The following is a 24,506-nucleotide window of genomic DNA, read 5'->3' on the forward strand; positions in this document are numbered from 1 at the left end:
ACCCAAGTTTTCTCGCCACATTTAACGATTTTTAAGTTTGCCTCCGCCCTTTCGCCAGGTACGACTGCGAAGGTTTCCACGCGCCGCACAATGCTGCGGCACGGCTGCCTCATGTTTGGGTTGAACTCGTTGGCCAGTTGCCAGCTGACTTTTCCGTCAGTCGGGCCAAACCCATGCTCTGGGATTCAGATACGTAGTGCCGCAGAATAACGCCGCCAGTCGGCGTCTTTTTCCAGACCGCGGAAGCGACCGAGTGTCGATGATCGCGCAGAAGAAAATTGTCTTCAGAATATATTTCTCAGCTTGCTTTGTGATGAAAACGGAAAATGGGAAAAATACTGGGGACACTACACATCCTCTGAAATGTTACACATTACCAAAATCTCACAAGAAGCCTCAACCCTCGGTCGCTCCCTGGTGCGTACAAGCTTTCAAATATGTGGTTTTCTCAACAACCATTGTAGGTGAATTAAATGTACATAGGAGGAATATCCTACGATTCACTCCCCCCGTCCAAAATAGAAGGGACGTGTTTTAGAAACGGACTACTTGCGTCTCACCGAACTCATCCCGCCTTCTGTACCAAAGTGGTGTGTACCGCTGTATCACATTTGGAGAGGCTCGCCCTGTACACGTTTGCTGTCACAAGGCTTCTGAGGAGAATTTTAAAAGTACGTATGCTATGATTACTTTTTCACTCTCCGGTATGGCCACAAAAACGCCTTAGATTCAAGGAGGTTATGACAGTTTGTAGGAGCCATTGACCTGTCTACATAGCCGATCTCTGTTAACTAATGAGGGTGTAGAATCTTGCATACGTTGTGGTTGAGCTACATCTCAGGCCCACCGGACCAGTTCTTAGTCTATGCGTCGTCGTGCCCGTCTGACTTAACCGGTCATCGGTAGGCGGAAATGTGCCTGGTCCCAATGACCTTCAGCTGAGAACTTCAGCTTGTAAAAACTGGAACATCGCGTTTAACGAAAGATGACATTCAGAACCGGACCACATAGCCTGTCCGTCTCGGCCACCCTGCCCGTTTCCGCGGCCGTGACGACTTCGGCCTGCTAACTGTCCGTGGTTGCAGTCCTCTTTACAGAAGGCGTCAGCATGAAATACCCTCGATGAAGATCACTAATGCAGTGACGAAATTCAAACTTTTAAAGAGATCAAACAAAACTCCAAACTTCCCGGGAATGTTTGGTACTGCCGTAACCTACACTCCTTTGCGCCGCTTCGGGTGGCGGGCATGACACGACCCACTGCTTCCTGCCGGGCCCCCTCCCTGCTCCCTATAAGGCGCTCTCCGGTCGGCGGACACCCATCACGTGCGGGTGGCGGACATGGCACGACCGACTGCTCCCTGCCGGGCTCCCTCCCTGCTCAGAGATCTCTGCAGGGCACTCTCTGGTCAGCGGACATCCATCACGTGCGGGTGGCGGACATGATACGACCGACTGCTCCCTGCCGGGCTCCCTCCCTGCTCAGAGATCTCTGCAGGGCACTCTCTGGTCAGCGGACATCCATCACGTGCGGGTGGCGGACATGATACGACCGACTGCTCCCTGCCGGGCTCCCTCCCTGCTCCCTGCTCCCTCTCCGGTCAGAGGGCACCCGTCACCCTTCAGGCAGATCTGCTGACGGCCGGGCCACGCCCAGCCACATGCACCCGGGCGCTTCTGGACGTGCCGCCCGCCTAGCCCTCGTTTGTGTGACCCGCTCATCACAGCCCCGTCACAGGAGCCGCGCAGATCGTGGACCCTAGCGCACGCACGTGCGACGCTCGTAACGCCGGTCACCAATCCTGTCTTTATTTCACGAGTGAATTAAAAGTACAACAGACATCAATAACTGCGATTACCTCCGAAACAATAAGATATCCAGACTTATCTCAGAGCATTCATTTGCAACTATCACAATATGGTAACAATTACCGAACGCGACACCCAGGGTTAGATAACCAGTTGAGCACTAATCGTTGATATGGAAGCACACGCGCGTGCCTCGGGGCCGAAGGTGGGGGGCGAGTGACATCTGACGTTCAGTCAACACCGGAAGAGACCATTCGCGTACTAAAAGAGAAGACATCGTTTCAGCAGCTCATTGGCACTATAAAGACGACCCTGGCACACTGTCCTGCGCACGGTGGCGCGCGCATCTCTGCTCAGGCGACTAGACACGGGTGAACACCAACCGGCGGCTGGACGGCGCGCCGGCCGCCGCCGCTCGGCGCGAGTGGACATTGCAGGACGGTCACCATCCACCCGGTGAACCGAGCCTCCGGCGAGTGGTTCCAGAGACGAGTACTAAACAGCGTACTAATCGGGCCTAATATCCGTCGATCCCCAGGTGAACAGTCCTACAAATGGATTGAACAGCACGCCAGCACGGGCAAGCTTGGTTTGACTCCATCAGCCCCATGAGAACCACTGGTAACACGACAGTGGGCATGCGGCGCGCGGGCTTGAGCTCCCGCGCCTGGCTCGCCTGCGCCGATTTGTACTATTCAGCTTTGCACTACAGTCCCAGCTAGCACTACGCAAAACAGCGGCGCCCGGCGCCCGGCGGCGGGGCTCGCGCCAGGCCAGCGGCAGGGGGCGAGCCAATCACAGACGGTACCAGAGGGCGCTGCGCGCTCAGCTCTTCCTCTCAAACACCGTCAGCTTGTCACGCACGGTGCCCTCGGAGATGGGCACGCGCGGCTTGGGGCGGCAGCGCGCGCCGCCGCCACCGTCCGACCGCCGGTCAAACAGCTTGCGGCAGTCGGCCACCAGCCGCTCGGGCACCTGGGCCCGCTCGGCCCGCTCGAGCCGCTGACGCGCCCGCTCCAGGCTGAGCCGGTCGAGCGCGCGCTGCCGGCAGCCGAGGCTGTGGCGCAGCGCGCGCCCCGCCGCCGCCGCTGCGCTCGAAGTACTCGACGATCTGGCGGATGTCCTCTCGTAGTGGTCGGGCCGGCGCCGGTCGCGCTCCTCGCCGTCGCAGCCCACGCTGCTGACGTCGTCCGACGAGTCGGTGTACACGGACGACGAGCGCTTGGCGAGCGCCGGCAGGCCGCGCGCCAGCTCCTCCTGGCTGTACTCGGAGAGCAGCGACGCCGGCGACAGGTCTGAGGCCGAGGCGGCGCTCCGCCTCGCCCACGCTGAAGAAGCCCGACTCGCAGGAGCCGAGGCGGCGCAGCGCCGGCTGCTCGCTCACCACCAGCGCCGGCGGCGCGCGGGCCGGTGCCGCCCGCCGCCGCCACCGCGGCGTCCGCACACGGGGCTGGCCGGCAGGCTGAGGCAGGTGGCGCGCGGCGCGTCCGGCAGCGGTGAGGCGGCGGCGCCCGCCGGCCACGGAAGCTCCAGGCACGAGCTGAACAGCTCGCTCCGGTACTCCAGCACCTTGCGGCCGTGCCGGTACCGCTGCAGGCTGTTGAACGGGTTGGCCGTGTCGCCGGGCCGGTAGGCCGGGTCGCGCGCCGCCATGAACTGCGCCACGTCGCGCGGCGCGCGCAGCAGCGGCCGCGGCCGCAGCTCGCGCCGCCGCCACGGCCGCCGGTGCACGCGCGCCTTGTCGCTCGGCGAGCACGTCTCGGCCAGGATCAGCTGCGCCAGGGCGTTGTCAGAGAGCGAGCGCCGGTCTGCCGAAGGACGCGTTGGTCAGCGATACCATGACAACCGCGAACACATTGCACTTGACATTGTGTGGCGCTACTGGAAACGGGGACTACAAACGGAGATAGATACAACCTCACAGAGCACAGATTTGGCATGAAGTGGACACTTTGTGGACGATCCGACACAATCAACTTGTTTAAACTACGAATATACAAACCTGCCAATAGATGGCGCTAGTGCACAGCCACATCATAGGAGAGAACGCACACAATGCCCGAGTTGAAGGAGGGACTCATGCTACTGCCCGCAAAATATCATACACCAAGTACTTCAACGGAGCCACACCGACGGCAGACAAGTAGGACATCACACAGCCCGTGGTCGCAAGATGAATTACAATGACATTCAATGGAGCCGCACTGAAATACGAGACGCTTTCGTTGTCGCTATGACGACATCGGAACAAGCACCATAAATCAGCACAGCGACGAGGCTCGAGAATGAATGTCAGGCCGAAGACATCGGCATGCCGACAGGCGCCAGGCGTCTCACGAGGCGCGAAACTCCTACCTCGAAGACCGCCACCCAATGACAGCGACTGTGTGTGTTTACTCGGCTTCAGATACCGTCCATCAATCCGCCATGCACCCAATCTCCGTATCAGACCACTCATACCGCCAGCGCCGAGTGATGCGTTTATCAGAAGATATCGGGCCACGCGCGCCGCGTCAGGCCGCTCGGACGCTCCCCTCCCCTCCCCAGACCATCGAGGAGATATCTGCACACTTGGCCGAGGTCGCCGTGCCAGAGGCGGTACGAAGTGGACCATTGGCTGACCCCGGGACGGCATGAGCAGGGCACGAACGGTGCCCGGTGTACACTGCCCAGTGGGGAAGCACCAGCTATATGAGAAGGACACGGACGGTGCCCGGTGTACACTGCCCCAGTGGTGAAGCACCGGCTACATGAGTAGGACACGGACGGTGCCCGGTGTACACTGCCCAGTGGTGAAGCACCGGCTACATGAGTAGGACACGGACGGTGCCCGGTGTACACTACCCAATGGTGAAGCACCGGCTACATGAGAAGGACACGGACGGTGCCCGGTGTACACTACCCAATGGTGAAGCACCGGCTACATGAGTAGGACACGGACGGTGCCCGGTGTACACTGCCCAGTGGTGAAGCACCGGCTACATGAGAAGGACACGGACGGTGCCCGGTGTACACTACCCAGTGGTGAAGCACCGGCTACATGAGTAGGACACGGACGGTGCCCGGTGTACACTACCCACTGGTGAAGCACCGGCCACATGAGGAGGACACGGACGGTGCCCGGTGTACACTGCGCAGTGGTGAAGCACCGGCTACATGAGAAGGACACGGACGGTGCCCGGTGTACACTGCGCAGTGGTGAAGCACCGGCTACATGAGTAGGACACGGACGGTGCCCGGTGTACACTGCGCAGTGGTGAAGCACCGGCTACATGAGTAAGAAAACGGCACGGCCGAGGAGCGGAGGCCGTCGGCTATCGGAAGCAGCCGATATGCCGACAAGGAGGAAAGTACACCTGCATCCCGTCTGTGTCACCCGGGGAGTTTGCATGGGAGCCTGACAGCTCAACACTGATAGCTGGGCAGTCCGGCAACGCCTTGCACGTGGCCGGACTCCGCACTGCAGGCGCTACAATTCAGTGGCGTTTCGTTCGGGACGGAGTGGCGAATCCAAGGACAGGCAGATAGAGACTGTTTACCATTGTCCCGCTGTCGCCCTTCCTGACCAACAAGCGTGCAACCGAGCTCCAGGAACTCAAAGGGTCATCTTGCATGAGGTCATAATAACAATACGGGGCTGCACGCGGGTGGTGCTTGAAAGTTAATGCCGGCTCATACCCGACCGACCAAGTCGCAGCTGGCAGAGCGAGACTCAGTCCCGACGAGCAGAGCGAGACTCGGTCCCGATGAGCAGAGCGAGACCCAGCCCCGACGAGCAGAGCGAGACCCCGCCCCGACGAGCAGAGCGAGACCCAGCCCCGACGAGCAGAGCGAGGCCCAGTCCCGACGAGCAGAGCGAGACCCAGCCCCGACGAGCAGAGCGAGACCCCGCCCCGACGAGCAGAGCGAGACCCAGCCCCGACGAGCAGAGCGAGGCCCAGTCCCGACGAGCAGAGCGAGATTCAGTCCCGACGAGCAGAGTGAGACCCAGTCCCGACGAGCAGAGCGAGGCCCAGTCCCGACGAGCAGAGCGAGATTCAGTCCCTGACGAGCAGAGTGAGACCCAGTCCCGACGAGCAGAGCGAGGCCCAGTCCCGACGAGCAGAGCGAGGCCCAGTCCCGACGAGCAGAGCGAGACTCAGTCCCGACGGGCAGAGCGAGGCCCAGTCCCGACGAGCAGAGCGAGGCCCAGTCCCGACGAGCTGACTACCTCCGTCGACCGGAACCCCTAAGATTACCAATGAGGAGAACAACAATAAGTGACGAGCGTGGAGTAAAACCCACAGCAGACTGCCGCAGCCTGGGCCAGCAGCGAGGGGCCCTAGCCACAGAGCTGAACAGTCTCTCAGTCTCTTAGTCTCTCATCAGTCTCAGAACCAGAGACGATGTGCCCGCGGGGGGACGGGGCGCAGCATAAAGGGCACGGGTGTCGTGTGTCGGTGACGTACACAGCTGCCGGTCGTTGGTGGGCAGGACGGGCGGCGCGGCGCCGGTCGCCTGCGCGCGCAGCGCCGCCAGCAGGGTCTCCAGGCGGTGCACGAGCTCGCCGAACGACGGCCGGCTGCTGGCCGCGTGCTGCAAAAGACGGGGCGGCGGACATCAGGCGAGATGAAGCGGCACGGCAGCGCCCGTCGGCGCGAGCGGCTGACACGGACGAGGCAACGAAGGTCAAAAGGGCTGGCACACTAGTCCCAACACAACCAAGGTGGCCTCCTTGCGGAATGACTTGCGCCAGTCGGGGATTTCTTACGTCAGTACAGACGGGACTGCCATTTGTCGGGAAAAAGGCGAATCTCATCGCATGATTTACGGTACAATAGAACACCAGGGACGCCCCATAAACAATTCAGAAGCCTCAGACGCCACACCATACGCTTCTCCGCGTTGAGGTATACGAGCCTCGGCGCAGCTCATCACGAGATAGCGCGCGATACGGGCTAGCCTCCACGTCAGGGGATGACGAGCCGGCCGTCCCGATCCCTACATATCCGGCCGACCGCTTGCCGTGCGGGGTTCCGCGGCAGTCAACCGGTGTTTAGTTTGGACGCCCCCGGGCTGGGCCGTCGGTAGAGTCGTGGGCCCGCTCCCCTTGCGGTGGCACGGCGCCAGAGCTCGGGTCCAAACTGGCCACGGCAGCGTTTACAGTCGGCGGGCGGCGCGGCCACTGGCCCGAACCGCCGCTGATCGTGAGGCAGAATGGTTGCCGGCGTAAGTAGTTTTGTCCGGTAGCGCCCCGAACCGCCCACGTGGTGTGCCGGGTCACCTCCCCACAGCGGTCGCGCCGGCAGCCACCATCCACCACACCCGTAACGCCAGTTAATCCGACTAGCTAACCTCACGCCACCGAGGCCATGCGGGCGCCTGACAGGCTGCTGCGGCAGGGACAGCATCGTCTTTTAAATTGCAAAGCCAAATGCGTGGACAGAGTTTGTACTACTGAGTTTGTGGCGCGGCACCGGAGGGCAACATGCGCCAACGTGGATGGGCGCGGCCGGTGTGGCACGGGAGGGGAGTAAGCGTTCACGCGCACGTGAAGATGGGGCTGCACGGGGCTAAGTAGACAACGACAATGACAACATCCCAAGGCGACTAATCATCTCAGAGTTAACAAATCATTACTCGCTTTCGCAATGATTAACGACGACAACGGGAGCTTTAATGATGATCGTCCCTCCGCTGGTCGAAGTAAGGAGCTTCTCATCTGGTCAGAGGGGCTATTGATCAGACAGACAGACAGGCTGACTCACTGGACGGCCAGCTCAGTCAGCAGAAGACATGCACGCTGGCCAGACAGCCCGACAACAGCAGCCCCACACACGGCTCAGACCACAGACCATTCAAATGATCAGTCAACAATGAGACAAAGGCAGCTCTAAATGACCGATCAAACCCGCTCATACTCGCCCACCTTAAACTGACCACAGACACCGTTCGGAATGAGCACAGAGCCGACCCAAGCTCTTCCCACGGCTCAGACTGTCCAAACAGCTGGCTCAGACAGTTCGCCCAGCTGGCGGCAGACTGACCAGGCAGCAGGTGAAGGCGATCAGCAGCAGTTCGAGCAGGCAGTCCGCCGGGCAGAGGCCGGCGAAGGCCAGGTAGTCGACGCCGAAGGACGGCGTGCGCAGCAGGACGTCCGGGTCGGCCGACAGGCGACCGATCATCTCCAGCAGGATGACGCCGAAGCTGAACACGTCCGCCCGCTGGTTGTACGGCCGGTTGGTGATGCACTCGGGCGCCATCCACCAGAAGGAGCCGACCGTGCTCAGGCGGCTCGGCAGTCTGCCGGCGATGGGGAAAGCGGTCAGAGCCGGCGGACGAGCGTCGACAGACGGGGGCGCGGGCGCCGGAAGCAGGCACGACACGGGGCCGCGACGGTGGGATCGTCACCGGAAGGCCCGGCGACGGCGCCACCGGCCCTCCATCCATCAGCATCAGGCCTCAGTGTGAGTCGCAACCCCTGAGACGTGTTTACAGCAGGCCGGCGCCGGAGGGGCGCGGGCTGTAATCCCCAGAGCAGTGTCTCACTCCCTTCCGGCGTGCCAGACAACAAGCCCTGGAGCTAGGCCGCACTGCAACACGCCTCCGTCTCCTGGCCGGCACACCGGGCCAGTGACGGGGCAGACGTGACGAACGGCCTCCACGCTCTCGATGAGAATAGCTCTCTCAATAAGGTCCCCACGATCAGGAGGGGGGCTGGGTCACCGAGCGGCGGGCAGGACTTGGCCATCAGGACCAGAGAGCGGGTCAGTGAACGACCGACAGCCCCGCGCGATCGGGACAGGCTGGGCCGCGCCGCAGAGCGGCCGGCACGGTCCGAGCCGGCCCGTTGTCGCATGCTCGGACCACCGCGGACACTATCTCGCACCTGGCAAACGCCGTGTCATCGTCACAGGACCGGGGCCCGCTCCCCGCAGTGACTCACACACGGCCGCCGGGCCAAGGTCCCCGGAGGAGGGGGAAGGGGGCTCTGGATGTGTGGTCGGCACGGGCCGACGGGCGCCAGCCGTCCGCCGCCGCTTGGCACCGGCGGAGGCGCAGCGAGACGAAAGGTCACGAGACACAACCCTGGCACGCCGCCAGGTGGCAGGCGTCGGCGGACAGGCTGCCGCAGATCTGCATCCGCGTACGCCTGGTGTTGATGCCGCAAGCGCGGCGTTTACACGCACAGGCGGTGACGTGCGTGACACGCATGAAATGGTCGAGCCAAGAGCAGGTTGAAGAGAAAAACTATGCTCTAATGCGTGAAGGAACGGATAAAGATCAGGCTCAGATCAAATAATCTGACCTATGCATTTAAAGCATACGCTGCCAGTCAACATCTGCTTGGGGGAACGTTCGAGTAAGATAGCGCAAAAGTGCAATTCACGCTAAACACGAAAGATGCCTGTCACCGAGTTTGTTTTGGCACGGAGACCCCCTCATCACCCACAAGAAACGGCTCGTGTTCGCGGCAGTTCCCCCCCGACTTGTTGAGTCATGATGGCGGGCTGGATGGCCGTCATCCACGAGCGCGATGATGACCGACCGATTACAAGTTTTGTCTTGGACCCTCGACAACACATCCAACCGCGTTATTGCGCTCATTTGTGGCGGCAGCGGATGATCATCACCAAGCTTTTAATGTGAACGATGCAGAGCGCTCGTAGACAACGAGGCTTGGGAATGGCGATACTTTTCCATCGGTCGTTCACGCCAGCCTGTCCCGGTGGATGATGCAAGATCTTGGCACTAAGTGGAACCGCTATGGATTTTACAACTTCCACGTAGTCGTTTCACGCGCCAGGGCACGTGACCAAGAACTCGAGAAAATAAACACAGCACCCCTGAAGTTCGCGCGCCGGCACGGCAATCAATATTTCAGACAAATTCGGTCTGGAAATATCACGCCAGAGAAGCGCTGTCCGCCAACTGCACACAATGAGGAGAAGGGAGCCGGCGCCCGAGTTCGCTCTAGAGAAAACACAGATATCGTGCGCCCCTGCCTCGCCACTGCCCGCGGTCCATCGAGCAAGCCGGTCGATGACGTGGTGCTAGTTGGAGGCGTTAAAACGGGCGATTCATATTCTGGTACAATCAGCAGCATACAGGGACTTACAGACCCCCCCGCGCAACAGGACACGGTTCGTGACGCACCCTGCCTATCACAACAAGCGGTCAGCTGCCGGACGCGTCACTTCCGCTGCCGGTCAGATCGCTGACGATGTATCGCGCTGAAGGCACGGAGGCGCTCCCTGTGAGTCCGATTGCTCCCTCAGCGCCGAGGGCACGGCAGCGCTCCCTGCCAACCCGGCTGCTCCCTCAGCGCCGAGGGCACGGCAGCGCTCCTCGTGAGCCCGGCTGCTCCCTCAGCGGGCTAGTCTGTCTGTGGCCGGCGGGCGAGCGTGCCGGGGGCGGAGCTCACCGCTCGGAGCGCTATACACGGCGTCCGATATGGATTACCAGAGCCCATCGAGGAAGAGGTGAGACGTCTCCGAAGTCGGCCTGCCGTGGGTCTGGCACTCGGCCAGCCCGAGATGATTGCTCTCAGATGGGGCGTCATCGCCGCGATGCTTACCGCCGGCGGCGAGTCCTCACTCGGGGGGTGTGGTACTTAAGAGGGCTGGTCCGCCACTCTCACGGAGGTGCGGGGTACTTACAACACAGCAGACGGGGAAATTTGGACGGCGGCGTGGAGACGCAGACACTCAGTGCACACCAGTCATTGGTCGCGTTTCGGGCAGAGCGCCGGACGACCTCGCTATACTCACAGCGGGTCGGGGATGCGGGCTGCCAGTCCGAAGTCGCCGACGACGGCCGTCATCGAGCCGTCCTCGATGCGCCGCACCAGCACGTTCTGAAACAGCCGGCCACCACGTCACGAGCGCGGCCCGGCCGCCACACGGCTGCATCCTTCCAGCACCGACAGCGCAATGGCCGGGCCCTGGATCATTGTGATGATGGCATCTCAACGCGATGTACCATTTGACGACCGCATCTCTCCGAGCGCTACCGTCGCCTCTCGGATGAGCGTGCAGTTGTAACGCTCGAGCTCGGGCGTTGTCAATCAAACATAAAGCAGGCCCATCCCGCGTCTTGCCAAAACTATTCGGCAGCGATACGAACGACCACATGACCATTGTCGACAGCATAGTAGCATACGCCTGAGGACCGCCGACTGAGAGAGCGCGCACAACCCCACGGCTGGCAGCGCCCGTGCTTCATCGGTCACGACACTCTCCGCGAGAGTCACCGCAGGCTCTCGCATAAGTGGCGGCCTCCTTCACACGTCCCGCCTGAGCCCGTCGCCGGCTCCCAGAGCCATCTCGGGTCACGAGTGCGGCCGCCGCGAGTCACGGCCGACGCCGGCCGGCGCGCTCCCCGCCGCGGCCCGCCATTGTCTGCACGTCTGGGCGACCGGGCCGGCGACCTGCCGGACCCGCCGGGCCGGGCGCGCTCCGGGCGGCGGCGGACACGGCGGGGCGCGGCAGCACGCAGTCCGTGACCTCTCTCCGGACCAGCGACGCTATTCGCTGGCTAACGGCCACCGGCTGTCTTCAGTGAACGAGATGTCCCGAACACGACCCGCCGCATCAGGTGCACGTGATACATCAATTTGAGGTCCGCTGAGATGCTCCGGGATTTATCTCGGACTGAAGTGGCCGGATCCCGGCCGGGCCGCCGACGAAGGTCACAGCCTATCTTATCAAACTGGGCAGTCTGCGCGACACAAACCTGCCGACTAACGCAGGTATTCCGCTATCAATTGCAACCCGCATCAGGCTCTGAACAACGCCTGCTCTTATCATCGCGATTCCAACCATCCCAAACAGATGCCGTCATCCGGTCGCTGACCGCCGCCGCCCCAAACACACGGCGCTGGACCGCGCCGCGGACCGTCAAACCAGCACGGCACAAGTGGCGCCCGCCTCTGACGGTCGGGGCGGGCGGACCGGACCGGCGTCGGCGGCAGGCCGGCCGGCCCGGGGCTCACCTTGCTGGTGAGGTCGCGGTGGAAGACCTGACGACTGTGCAGGTAGTGCAGCGCCTGCGCCATGTCCAGCGCCAGCGCCGTGCGGCAACGCCAGCCCAGCGACTCCGGCGACTGCACCAGCTGCTCCAAGCTGCCGCCGTTGATGTACTGAAACGGAGCCGAAACTCAGGCGCGTCGCGCCACGTGCGTGCCTGCGTGTGTGCTAGTGCCCGGAGCGGGGCACCCATCACCCCACACCAGTCGCGTATTCAACAGGGCATGTACGAACGCGATGGTGGCGTGTTAGAAATGTCATGCCGTGTGTCTACTGATAAGTAAAACTCCGAGGATGTGAACAAAGCACATAATTGGGGCCCCAAATCGTCATGCCGCCATTGTACGACAATAATGGCATATGAAACGATCAATTAAACTGATCCGTGTGCACGTGCCATACACCGAATAGTGTCAATGGCGTCCGCCGCTCCCATGAGCCCGGACACTGGCGCGATTACAAAGGCACGACATACCGATACAGCGAGTCTCACATAAACAGAACTGACTTACCGTATCTTGATGATGACAATCTCTCCACCCGGTCCGGGGACATAAACAGCTCCACATAGTGTAACGCCATCATGGCCCACAACGAACGCTGGTTTACGCAACCAACGTAGATTCTCGACTATCAACCACAAATCACGACCAGCCTAAAACCGGTTGTACCTGAACGCTGCGCTTATGAAACCGCCTAAAGGTCGTCACAATTCCACGCCGCCGCGCCGCGATACGCCGCGCCGCCGCGTATGCAGAGCGCAGTGAGCCGGATACGCCGACACGTCTGCAGGCGCCACCGCTCTGCTGCAGCAAGCAGGAGACCGGCGTTCTGCTCGGACTTTACGAAAACACTCGAGCGTCAACCGCAGTCATTCATCGGCCGCATAAATCAGTGACAGGCGAGATCTACGTCGCATGAAAGAGGTAGGGAAAGGGCGGAGAGAAGCCAGCCGGAATGTCCGGCACTGCGAGGCTGGGGGCGACGGTCTCTGAATGGGAGAAAGGGCTCCTCGACTCGAACCTTCTGTCGTTCTCTCGGTCAAGGATCATGAGTCAAGGGTCAGCCCGCAACAGCTCCACGCTTTGGACACCACTCCTGCCCCGACATTCCAGCAGCCATCGCCTCCCAGCACAATTGCCTCCAAGCAGCTATACGCTGCAGGCATCCTCTCCAAAGAAGACGTCGTTGGCGTTGATGATGGGGGCGATGGCCAAGGACGACATGCTAGCGGTCTGCGATGCACCAGCAGACCTATGCTTTCGCTACAGCCGTCCACAATAATGCGAAGCCCTGTCGGGTGGGCGGCCGCCTCCCTTGAGAAAATCGCTATTCACGGTAACAGTGGAAGCCATTGTAACGCAACTGTCGCCCACTCATGCTTCGTTAAAAGAATTCGGAATAATTCACGGCACGGAACAAAGGAGCTGCCTCCTCGGCATTCAGCGAGCGGACATGCGCTGGATGCCAGGGCGAGTCACAAACAGACAAGGGAAACTGGATACAGGGGAGACGGCGGGAGGAAATCACGGGGATGATGTATAAAACAAGAATGCCTGCAAAAGCAATCGTGGAAACGGCCTTTGAAGAATGCTTTAAGGACAGGGTAGGGGCGGAGGCAGAGGCAACTGCAGAGGCAGAGGCAGAGACAGAGGCGGAAGCAGCGGCAGAGACAGAGGTAGAGGCAGAGGCAGAGGCAGAGTGCCCACCAGCCGCTGGGCGCTGCTCTCCTTCCGTGTCAGGCGGACGGCCGGCACGCCAACGCACAGTGCGCGCGCGAGGCACGCCCGGAATGGCGGCGTCGGCTGGGGTGCGTGAGCGGCGCTGGGCGGCCGGCTGGCCCGACAGATGCCGGCGAAAGCCCGCCGTAGAAAGGCCGCCAGCCGGAGCGATCGGCGCTGGCCCAGCCCGGCGCAACGGCAGCCGATCCGATCGCGATAGCCGCAGCGTGCCGGGCCGAAAGTAAAAGCGCGACGTGGCCGATGCACTGGCTGCACGCGCGCGTCACGGCCGGCCGGGCGGGCAAGCACGCGTGCCGGGCCGCGATCACGGCGCCGGCGCCGGCCGCTGATCAGGCTCCGACGGAGCGTGACCTGGTGCGCGGCGACCCTAAACCGCCACCGCCGCCGCCACCGCCGCCGCCGGCGCGGGCCCCGACCCCGGCCGGTGGCGGCGGCACCTGAGGCAGCGCCCCGGGCGGCGCCCGCGGCTCGGCCGCCGGAGAAAGTTGTCGCGCGTGTCGGGGGGGGGGGGGGGGGGAGGGGGGGCCGTGACTGGCGCGGGCCTGCGGGCCGGGCGAGGTCACACATGTCACCCGCCCGCCGCGGGCCGTCGTCAGCCGGCGGCCGGAAGCGTCCCGAGCCGTGACATCACCGTCACAACACGGCCCAGAGACGCGCCACGACAGGACACGGCAGGACGGCCAGCGGTCCCGGCGGGACAGTGGCGCCGCTCCAACTGCGCCAGCCGCGCCGGCGGCGGTCCGCCCAGCGTGCGCGCGGCGGGGGCGTTTGTTTGCCGCGCCGGCGGACGGGCAGCGGCGATGGACAGCGGCGGGCGGCGCACGGCAGTCGCTCCCACCGCCGCCGACAGTGGACACACTTTCATCCCGCTAATGGGCGCCGCACATCTGGCACCGCCCGGCGGCCTAGGTTTTTACCCCGTGCCGAGTTGGCGGTGGAAAGGAGGACATCGAACGGCCCGTGGACAGGCGGCCGGTCAGTCACCGCCACCGCAGGGGCTACTGCGTCACGGCCGGCCGACGGCGCACGGCTAACCAACCGACGCCGCCGGCGCACCGCCCACACTGCGCCCACACACACATACCGCCGGTAAGGGCCGGGCCAGCGCGCGGCTCGTCGTCACGCTTTGAGACGTGACGGGTGACAGACGCGGCCGTATCTGCCGGCCGATCGCCGTCCGCCGTCCGCCGTCCGCCGCCGCCCTCTCGCCGGGCAGCGTTTTGACGGCCATCAGCCGCGCCACGCACGCAGCCGCTATAAAACCGATCTCTCCGCACCACGCCAAGGCCGTTAAACGCACATGAAGCGCGAGTATATCGGCCACAACGGCCCGGCCCCAGCCGCGCACCGGCCCCAGCGTCGGGGGCTGGCGACGCTGAGAGTCGGGCCAAGCGCAGGCGCGTGCCGGGCGGCGGCAGGTGCCCCCCCCCCCCCCCCCCGCAGCCGACCTTGCCCCGATCTCGGCTCGACCCGACCGGGGCGGAGGCCGTGCCGTATCAGGAAGACGCGCCGCCGCCCGCTACATGAATGCATGGAGCGAGGCCGCCGTGCACAGCAGCTACTTAGCCAGAACAATGTGCACTGTGCTGGCGTCGGCTGGGACAGAGCAAGCGCGCTGCACTTACGGAAGCACGGCACGGCGCCGCGAGCCCAGCGCATCGGGACATGTGTAGACCCCTCGGGCGGCGGGCCGCGCCGCACTGTCGGCGCACAATACGCAATCAGCGCAATCTGGTCATGCGAACAAGGCGGACATGCCCGGCTGGCCAATTCACCCGCAAAAAAACGGCCGAGGAGCGTCATCCAGCAGGGCAGAACGGAAGTCTGTCAAGTGCTTGAGGCCGAGACGGCGGCGGTGCCTGGGGCTGAGACGGCGGTGCGCGGCCACACGCCCCGTTCCGGTGGCCGGCGCGTGTTCGCGGCGCGCTCCCTTTCCCGTCCTATTTGAGCCTGCGCGTTCCCGTGGCCGGCGGCCGGATGACGCAAGCCGGCCCGACAGACCAACACCCCGATCGGTGACAGACGACAGCGGCTCCCGGCCGGCGGTGAAAGGTGACCGTCGCGGCGCCGCTCGACGGCGGCCGGGACGCCATCCCCGCGACACGTCTCCGAGGGACGCGCGGCGCCACTCTCCGGCGGGGCGCGCGAGGCCGGGGCCGGCGGGCGCCAGCCAGGCGTGCGGCGTCGCCCGGCGGCCGGCCGGTCGTGGGAGAGCTGTCGAACGTGACGGCGGGGGCGGGGACCGGCGCTGCCAGCCAGCCCGGCACACCGGCCGGCCGTCGGCGAGAGCAGGAAGGCCGGAGAAGTCGGCCGCGGCGCCGGCGATTGTCGCCGCCGGCCGGCACGCACGCGTCGGCCGCCGCGCGAAATTGGCGTCAATGAGGAAGTCTTGCCGCCGGCCGGCCCGCCGGCGGCGTGTCGTGAGGCGTGACGGACGTCGGAGGGGGGACGTGACGGCGCCGGGCCCAACTGGGCCGCCGGCCGGCAGACAACCGACGGCGCCGCGTGGTCAGGCAGACCTCGGCCGCGACAGATGGCGCAGAAGAAACGCTCCAAGTCGGACGTGAGACCGCGAATACGCACTGCTCTCGCCATTACAGGGAAAGTGCACGCAGCATGTACGCTTCAAGACAGCTGTATGGACATCACCTGCTGCACCACCTACAGACTGAAACGGAGTTCGCGATAAAACAAAAGGAGCACGGGTTTACAATGAGATATGAAACCGCCGTCCCACAAGTGTGCTACCAGAGTTGTGTGACATGGCTTACAAGTCACAACGAACCTGAGAAGGCACGCTGCAGCCGACGAAGCCGTCCACTGCATCGGCAAACATAAGTGTCTGTAGGTCACAGTGTTGATAACATCAAGGATGCGAGCGTTCCGCGCTCATATCGCGCTACGCAGAACGCGGTGGATTCGAACGCAGGACCAACGGCACGGCCGGCGGTCGAGCGTGGCTGACGTGCGGGACATGACTCAGCGGCCGCCGCCGGGTGCACCGCCGCACCTCGCACTGCCGTCAGCCCCGACCGCGCCGGCCGATCGCAGGAGCCGTCCCCGCGGACCGCCGCACCTCCCACCGCCGTCAGCCCCGACCCGCGCCGGCCGATCGCAGGAGCCGTCCCCGCGGACCGCCGCACCTCCCACCGCCGTCAGCCCCGGCCGCACCCGGCCGATCGCAGGAGCCGTCCCCGCGGACCGCCGCGCCGGAAACGGCGCACACTGAGGCGCACCGGACCGGTGTGTGGACAGGGCTCTGAGCAATCCATTCCGCATTGGGAATTCCCCGCACAGCGACCGCCGCGGCGCTGGGACGCCGACCTCCAAGAACAGCCCGGCTCTGCTGGCACCTCGTCCGACCCAGCGAGCCGAGCCTGTGCTGGCGGAGGAGGCGGAGGTCGGTCGGGACACGGCACCGGCCCCCGCTCCGCGTGCAGTCGGGGGACGGCGACGGCTCACAGCTCACGGCGGCAGCTCACGGCGTCCGCTGACGGTCCGCCGCCAGCCGTGCAGCCTCCGCGCGCACGCCACCGCGCGACGGTGCCTGCCGCTGGCCGCGGACAGCGTGCCGGGCGCGACCCCTCGGTGGCCACCGCCGGCCGACCGACTCCGGGCGCCGGCCCCTGCACGCCGGCGCGTGGCGCTGATGAATGACTGGGCCGCCCAGATTGCGCCAGGCGACGACGCGGTGGCGGCGGCGGCCGGGCTGCGGCCGCATCACGTTACGGTCCAGCGACACCGTGCTCACGACACCCCCATCCCCGGCCCCGCCGCGCTGCGTGGGCACCGGGAAGCCCCCGTCTCGCGGCGCTAGCCTGTCACGGCGCTCTTGCACAGGGTTGTTGGCACATATCAGCACCAATCAAACCCCCAAATGACAGCCGTCGGATTCACAGCTAGGCAATAGGTGGTCTCGCAGCTCAATTTTGATTCTCTCAGCCGGAACAACCCGGTGAAAGGAAACACAGCTGCAACTGAGGTTCACGAACTCCACTCGTACACGGAGGCACACCGAGAAACGGCTATTACATGCCCCTTTCTTCAACCCTGACCTCGCCGCGTTCCGTGCCAGCGCGCTGTTCCAGCTCCCGTCGTGAGCCACTCCGTGCACCCTGTCAGTGGGTGCGCCCCGCCTTCCCAGCGCCGACCGGCGCGGGTCGCCGGCCTCGCCGTGTCACTCACCTCGGTCAGCGCGTGCAGCTGTCCCTCGTGCACGCACACGCCCATAAACCTGCGGCAGAGGACACAGTGTCAGGGTGCGGGCCGGCTCGACACGGCGCGTGCTGCTCGGCGCCGTCATCAGCGCGGAGCGTCGCCGCCGACGCCGCCGGCCGGCTCCAGGCGACCGATAGCACCGGTTTAAGTCGATAGACGCCACCTAACAGCACCCCTAGCCGCCTGCTGTGAGGTAGCGTTTCGTCAAATATCCGTCCCACTGCTGGGGGTAAGTTTCATTTTCACGGTGCGACGAGCACCGCGTCGCAGAACCATACTCTAAAACGCTGATGGGTACGTTAACGCGACCAGCCTCTTCGTCGGACAGCGCCATACGTCCTCTAGAGAGGACAGGCGCGGAGGGGGCGTGGCAGGGCGCCCGGGACCGTCGGCATGCCTGCCGGGGGAGCTCGGCGTGCCAACGGCGCAGAAGGCGGCCGGCGTTGCCGGGCCGGCGGGGTGCCGGGCTCGCGGCCCGCGCCAGCGCCGGCCGCGCCGCCCCGACTGCCAGCTGGGGCCCCGGACGGCGCTCCGGCGGCGGCGGCGGCCAGCAGCCGGCCGTCAAGCCACGGGCGCATCGAGATAGGCGCACCCGCTACGCCCGTTACCCGTTCTCGGCTGCCACGTCCGCGACCCGTCAGATGCCTAGCACACGGGGCAACCTTCACAGTGTGTGTTTATGTAGGTGCGTGTGCGTGCGTGCGTGCGAGAGAGAGGGAGAGAGAGGGCGAGAGAGAGAGGGATAAAGAGAGAGAAAGACCGAGAGAAAGAGACAGAGGCTGAGAGAGACAGAGAGCGCATAAGAACTACAGCACTCCGACCAGTGTCTCTTCAGATGGACGCACGGGTCGCCGAGTCGCTGTGAGAGCGCGCACGAGTCGTCAGGCCGGGTTGACCCCTCGCCCTCAAACCACCCCCGCCGAGTCCCTAAACGGCGCTATCCATTAGAAAGGCCCACCGACAATAACGTCCGCCATTAGCCGGAACAGCAGTATCTACTTTAAGCGCGGCCCGGCCGGCCGGCCACGTTACGTCGCGGCCGCGGTTACGCCAACAATGGTGTCAGCGCGGGCGCGTTTCCGTGCCTCGCTGCGCTCGCGCGCCACCGGGGCGATTTGGACGGGAGCGCGCGCCGCCCGTTTCCAGGGCGGCAGCGGCGGCGGGCGGCGGCCGCGCTGGCGTCGGACCAGCGGTACAGCCGTTGGGCCTCGTCGGTCGGCTGTCAGCCGGCGCTGGCATGCGCCGCGCCGGGCCTTCCCATGAGAGCGGGGGGGGGGGACTGGTTATTACCTGCCACCTGGCCGGCAAGCCGGACGGCGGCGGCGCGGGGGGCGTCCGCGGGTGGCCGGCCGCGCCGCCGCCGCCGCCGGTGGCCGGCAGGCGCCGCTGCCACCCTGAGCGGCGACGGTGCGGCCGCGGCCGTGCGCCCTGCGCTAGGGTGGGACGGCACGTACGAGGGGGCCACGAGACGGGGGGTCCTGCCCACGATCGTAGCCAGGCTAGCAGACCAGACCAAGGCCAGGGACCGCGACTCGCCGCTCCATTCACGCAGCAGCCACGCTTTCAAAACCGAACGCTTACGGTGTAAGGAGCCGGTCCGGCTGGTTTCCTTATGTTGAGTTTTAAACCAATTCCGATCGTCTGGCATCCATCCAACAGCTATCCGTCAACAGCTCGGGTGATCACTTCCACTCGCACCCGTGACTGCTTGCTCAAGCCCTTGGCAAGTTCTTCCAATTAGCCTCGCGTTCGCTCAGCAGTTCACCAATCCCCGAGCGGATCGGCGGCGTCGGCGCCCGGGACCCTGCCAGCCAGGCGCGACAGGCGCGAGCCACTCGGCCGCCGCCGCCGGAACAACGCCCGCCGACAAAACACTCGGCCGCCTCGCGGCTGTGCCCCGCGCCGACGGTCACCCGGCCGTGTTTGCGATCGTGTCGTCTAAGCGGCGGCGGCGGCGGCGGCCCAAGACGCTGACGCAGCGGCGCCGCCGCCGCCGCCGGCAGTCCTATCGCCGGCCGCGGTCCCGGAGCGTGACCGTGTCGTCACCGTGCCGTCACCCGTGCGTCCGCCAGCACGCGGCGACGTCACCGCCCGTGTCGCGTCGCGCGCCGCGGCGCCGCCGCCCGGCCCGGCTCGGCGCCCGGGACGGTCTCACCGTCGACGGCAGGACTCGCTGCGCCGCCCGGGGACGGGGCAAGGGACTCAAAGGTCACGGTCTCCAGCACTGTATTAGTGGACCACTTGAACCAGCGGCCTGTGGTGTGGGGCGCACGCCACCTGTGTCACAGCTGCGTCCCGGGCGGGTTCAGTGTGATGCAGCGCGCCCACAATCAGCCGAGCCGTCCGCCTGCGTACATACCCGCCCGCCCCGCCACATGCAGCCAGCAGCACGACGTGTCACTGGTCGTCGGGCATCGCGCCGGAAGCCGCCCCGTTTTGTCAAGGCCGGCGCGAGGGCGGGCCCGGCTGGCCACCGGCGCCGCCCAGCCGCCAGCTGGTGCTCGTCTCTCCTCACGCGGCGCGACGGCGTGCCGCCGCCGGACAGCCGGCGCCGGCGCGCCGCTGAATCAGACCGGCCCGATAAACAAACTCTCTACCCGGCCGCGCGCCACCGGCGGTACCTGCAGCGGGCGGCGGCGGCCGCCGCCGCTCGTGCCCCGGTCGCGCTCCACGCTGCCGGCGCGGCCCGACGCCGCACCGGTCCGCCCGCCGGAAGCGGCCGGCGGGTCGAGCGGGGCGCGGCGCAAGGTCGCGCTCCCGTGATCCGGCCGCCGGCGGGCGAGCGGCGGCGCCCGGCCCGCCGCCGCACCGGTTCGCCCGCCGCCCGCGGCCTTGCGAAACGCCGCCGCCCGAAGTGAGCGGAGCAGCGCCAAATGACAACATCGAGAGAGCAATGAACGCCGCCAACAGCGAAGTGGCGAAATGGATCTTCCGCCGCGTCGCTGCGAGCGCGAGAGGACTCTGAAAGAATGCGGCCGGACTAGTGTAACGGTAATGTCCGACCATTGACCAGATCTCCAGCGTTGCCGGCGGCTATGGATTTCTCATGCGCCGCCGAGCGACGTGTAAAACAATAGCGGTTAGCGCGGCGGGAGCGCGAAGCGGCGGCGCTCCACTCCGTGAGAGGCCAGTGAAACGAGCGCGGCCGGCGGCGTCGGCAGCGCCAGGAAATGAAATGGACGCCACGGCTGGCCGGTCAGCGGAGAAACGCGCCGCCGCCGCCGCTGCCGCCGCCGGTCCGCAGCGGGGCTCTGGGCCGTGTCGGCCGGCGGGCGGCGGCGGGGGCGGCGGGCGGCACCCGCCGGCCGCGGACAAAGCCGCCGCCGGCGAGAGTCCGGCGGCTGACACCGGCGACGGGGCCGCCAGGTCACGTCATCGGCGATTCCGGCCTGCCCAGTCGCTGCGCCGGCCGCCTGGGTGGTCGGCGTCGGAGGACGCGCCGTCACCCGCCGCGGCCGGCCGGCCCGACCCGCCGCCGCGGCGGGGTGTCCGCAAACAGCCCCGGCCGGACCGCGCCGGGCCGGGCCGCGGCGAGACGACACGCGCTCCCGGCGCTCCGGCGCGACGACCAGCAGCGGAGCCGCACACTGCGCCGCGTCGCCGTTATCTGGCGGTGTCGGCCGCCGCCGAGGTCGGGTGATAGTCCGTTATCTCGGTCCGCTTCGAGCACTTCATGGTGGCCGCACTCCGCTTGCCAAGTGCACCGCATTTGGAGAAATCAGCCAAATGGAGGTCTTGGCCGCGGGCGAAACGGGCCAAGAGCGCCGCGCGCCAGCCCGCGGCCGTGCACGTGCGCCGGAGCGGGGACGCAGCGCTCGCCGCCGCTCAGCAGCGGCAGCTTATCGAACGGCGATCTCTGCGCGGGTACTGACCCTGGCCTCTGAGGCTGGAAGTCAAAGCGCCGATGCCACGCCGCCTCGCGGCCATGACCTTGCTGCCCATCAGGAAGTCACCTGCGCAGACCGGAAGGCTGGCCATGCTGACGAGAGCTGCCTTGCCCGGCGGCCAGCGCGGCGGGCAGCGTCTGTGTGTCTTCACAGTGTAGTGCCCCAGAGCGCTCGCCGGTCGGCGGTGTCGTTCGGCCGTTCTTTCGCAGACCGTTAGACCGGTGACGCGTCTGCGCAACTCTGAAGTCGTGTCGGGGCTGCGACCGCAACACCGGCTTTTTTGCCACAGCGGTATGAGGTGCCAGCGCGCTGCAGTGAGACGGGGACTGCCAACTGCCGCGGCAGTCGTGCAGTTCAAGTTGACGAACGCATCTCAAGCGAATCGGAGGATTTTGCAAGCCGCCGTGCAGAGGATACGTCATTGCCGTGATAAGCGTTCTTTTAAGATTTACGGTCAGTTGTCGAGGAGATCGGAGCTAGTTTGATCAGTTCGATAAGAGCAGCGGTCTGACAGATGACTCTATCCATAACTGCGGCGGCGGGTCTGACGCTCTAGCTGGGCGCCTCTGCTCACCTGAGGATGTTTGGGTGGCTGAGCTTGTTCATCAGCTGCACCTCCTTGAGCATGTTCGATCGGTTCGATGACCGAAGATTCATCTTAAGTACCATCACTTGACCCGTAGTTTTATGCACGACCTGAAAGGGGGGAAAAACGTCGTCATCACCCGCGATTAGCGCGGCACGGTAGCGCAAGAAAACAACACACAAGACACCGCGCCGCTTTTTGTTCAGCCGTCGCGACATAAAAGAGTCGCACGAGGACACCGCAGGCCGGGCCGCAGCGGACGGAGCGGCAGAGGCGCGCGGCCCTGACCCGGCCGGCCGCCGCCGACACTGTGGCGAGGTCACAGCCGAGCGCAGCCCGCAGCCAGCCTGACCGCCGCAGGTCGCGCCGGGTCAGCCGGGCGGACGACCCGGACGGCCGCTCCGCCCTGGTACCAGGGGACCGGCTGCACGCGCCGCACCGGTCACCTAAGGCTTCACAAGCCTCTGCGTGAGACCTATTCCTAACCGACGCGTCACCGTCTGTTGGCCGGACACTGGCCCTCGCAGGTACAGAGATGCCATTCATCCTGCCATTGGCCGTCAATTTCAGATCTAATCAAAACCGGGAGAAAGTGATTACTTATGGTAAGCCAACTGCCGCGGGATTAACATCGCGGCGTGACAGATCGATCACGGAGCCGACGCGCCTGCCGCTTCTGGCGTCGGAAATAATCAAATGAACACAGTGCCAGCCACTAACGCCTCTTAACCCACGCCCATACTTGCCTTACCAGCAACTGTATGGTTAATTCCGAGCAGATAGACCGCGTGCTAGTAGTATGTGTGTATTACGATACCACACATAACATACACGATCGTTGAATCCGGCCGGTAAATATTTACAGATTTCGATAGGCCCTCGCGAAGCCTTGAGCGTCCCACTCATGCACGGACTGTTGCCTTTAAATCACCGAGGTTTACGACGCCGTTGGCGCGATGTGGACGGCATCGGCGTGGGTGTCAAGTCGGCGCCGGCGTTGATGCGGCCACTTTAGAACACCATCCCAATGCACCAGGGGTTTCAAGTTTGGATGGACCTTGTATCGCATTTGCTTATAGACTCACCGGCATGTGGGCTTTAACAAAGTGGTTGTGCAGAACACAAATTGACTACAGAAAATTCGCTGGCAACACTGATAGTGTTCCGCGAAATCAATTAACGTCTGCTTGTTACCAGCCGCGGATGTTGAAATCCACCATTCATCTAATGGACGCGCCGCTATCGAACAAGACCACCATCACAGCTTAACGACGTAACTCCAACGTCCGGCGCCCATTTCGGGCGCCGCGCTGGCCGGCGTCTGTGTACCGTCGGTCCGGAAACGATCGCGGAGCGGGCCGGGCCAAGACCGTGACCCAGTGGGCCGAGGTCGCGGCGGCAGTCAACAGAGCGGCCGGCGTCACCGGACCACCTCCGGCACGTGCCGGCCGGCCCGGACCGGCACGGCGGCTCAGGCGGAGGCGCTCGCGGGACCAGCCGGCCGGCCGCCTCACGAACGATCGCAAAGCGCAATCTGCGACTGGGAGACAGGCTGCAGTCTGGAGTTTGCGATCTGACGGTCTTCGGTACAAACACCACGCCACGGCAGCGTGCAACAGGGCACGTCCTGCAGCATGCGTGAGCGGCGATTACCATCTCGGCAGGGCCAGCTCCGGCCCGCTGCAGCCTGTCCCAGCGCGGCAGTCTGCGGGGCGAGCCGCGGGGCGGGTGGAGGTCGGCTGCGCGTTGCCGGCGCCCTCACTGCGACCGGCACGCGCAGCCGGCCGGCCACAATGGCGGGGGAGGGCGTGCGGCGCGGCGGGCGGCGCCCGCCACGGCCGGGGGCACGCCCGCGATGGACGGGTCCGCTTTCGCCGCCGCCGCCGCCGGGTACGGCGGCTTGGGGCGGCGCGGCGCTGCACGGCGCGGGCCGCCGACACCACCGGCTCATCCCTGGCCGCGCCGGGCCGGGCTCTCTCCGGCCCAGCCGGACGCGCGGGTCTTCCGCCGTCACGGAACCGGCGGCTAATTGGCGTGGGAAGCGCCCGGCGTTCTCTCGTTTTTTCTTTTGCGAGGAGCGAGGACCCCCGGTGCGTCGGTACAAGACGACCTCGTTGGGGCATGTTTCTCATGATAAACAAGTCCAAGATGTCGACGTATCCGCCAGTGCCAGCACGGGCGCTTGAACTGCACATGGGCACCTTGACACCACACACCTGTACAGCGGGCGAGCTCTGTCTGCCCGACTTAAGCGGAG

General features: G+C 65.0%; 1 protein-coding gene across 1 annotated transcript in view; it reads right to left on the minus strand.

The window, feature by feature from the left end:
* Nucleotides 1-2,634: 2,634 nt before the first annotated feature.
* The window catches only part of LOC119089854 (dual specificity testis-specific protein kinase 1), a 31,999-nt gene continuing 10,127 nt past the window's right edge, over nucleotides 2,635-24,506 (minus strand). Inside the window, exons 3-12 of the mRNA XM_037212666.1 lie at nucleotides 22,238-22,359; nucleotides 17,744-17,792; nucleotides 11,783-11,929; nucleotides 10,560-10,645; nucleotides 7,836-8,091; nucleotides 6,258-6,384; nucleotides 3,547-3,617; nucleotides 3,363-3,465; nucleotides 2,926-3,104; nucleotides 2,635-2,784 (exon numbers count right to left, since the gene is read on the minus strand). Of these exons, the coding sequence (XP_037068561.1) occupies nucleotides 2,635-2,784; nucleotides 2,926-3,104; nucleotides 3,363-3,465; nucleotides 3,547-3,617; nucleotides 6,258-6,384; nucleotides 7,836-8,091; nucleotides 10,560-10,645; nucleotides 11,783-11,929; nucleotides 17,744-17,792; nucleotides 22,238-22,359 (1,290 nt within the window). The remainder of the gene's footprint in view (nucleotides 2,785-2,925; nucleotides 3,105-3,362; nucleotides 3,466-3,546; nucleotides 3,618-6,257; nucleotides 6,385-7,835; nucleotides 8,092-10,559; nucleotides 10,646-11,782; nucleotides 11,930-17,743; nucleotides 17,793-22,237; nucleotides 22,360-24,506) is intronic.

Source organism: Pollicipes pollicipes, unplaced genomic scaffold, assembly GCF_011947565.3.
Source record: "Pollicipes pollicipes isolate AB1234 unplaced genomic scaffold, Ppol_2.1 Scaffold_3087;HRSCAF=3621_pilon_pilon_pilon, whole genome shotgun sequence".
NCBI lineage: Eukaryota > Metazoa > Arthropoda > Thecostraca > Pollicipedomorpha > Pollicipedidae > Pollicipes > Pollicipes pollicipes.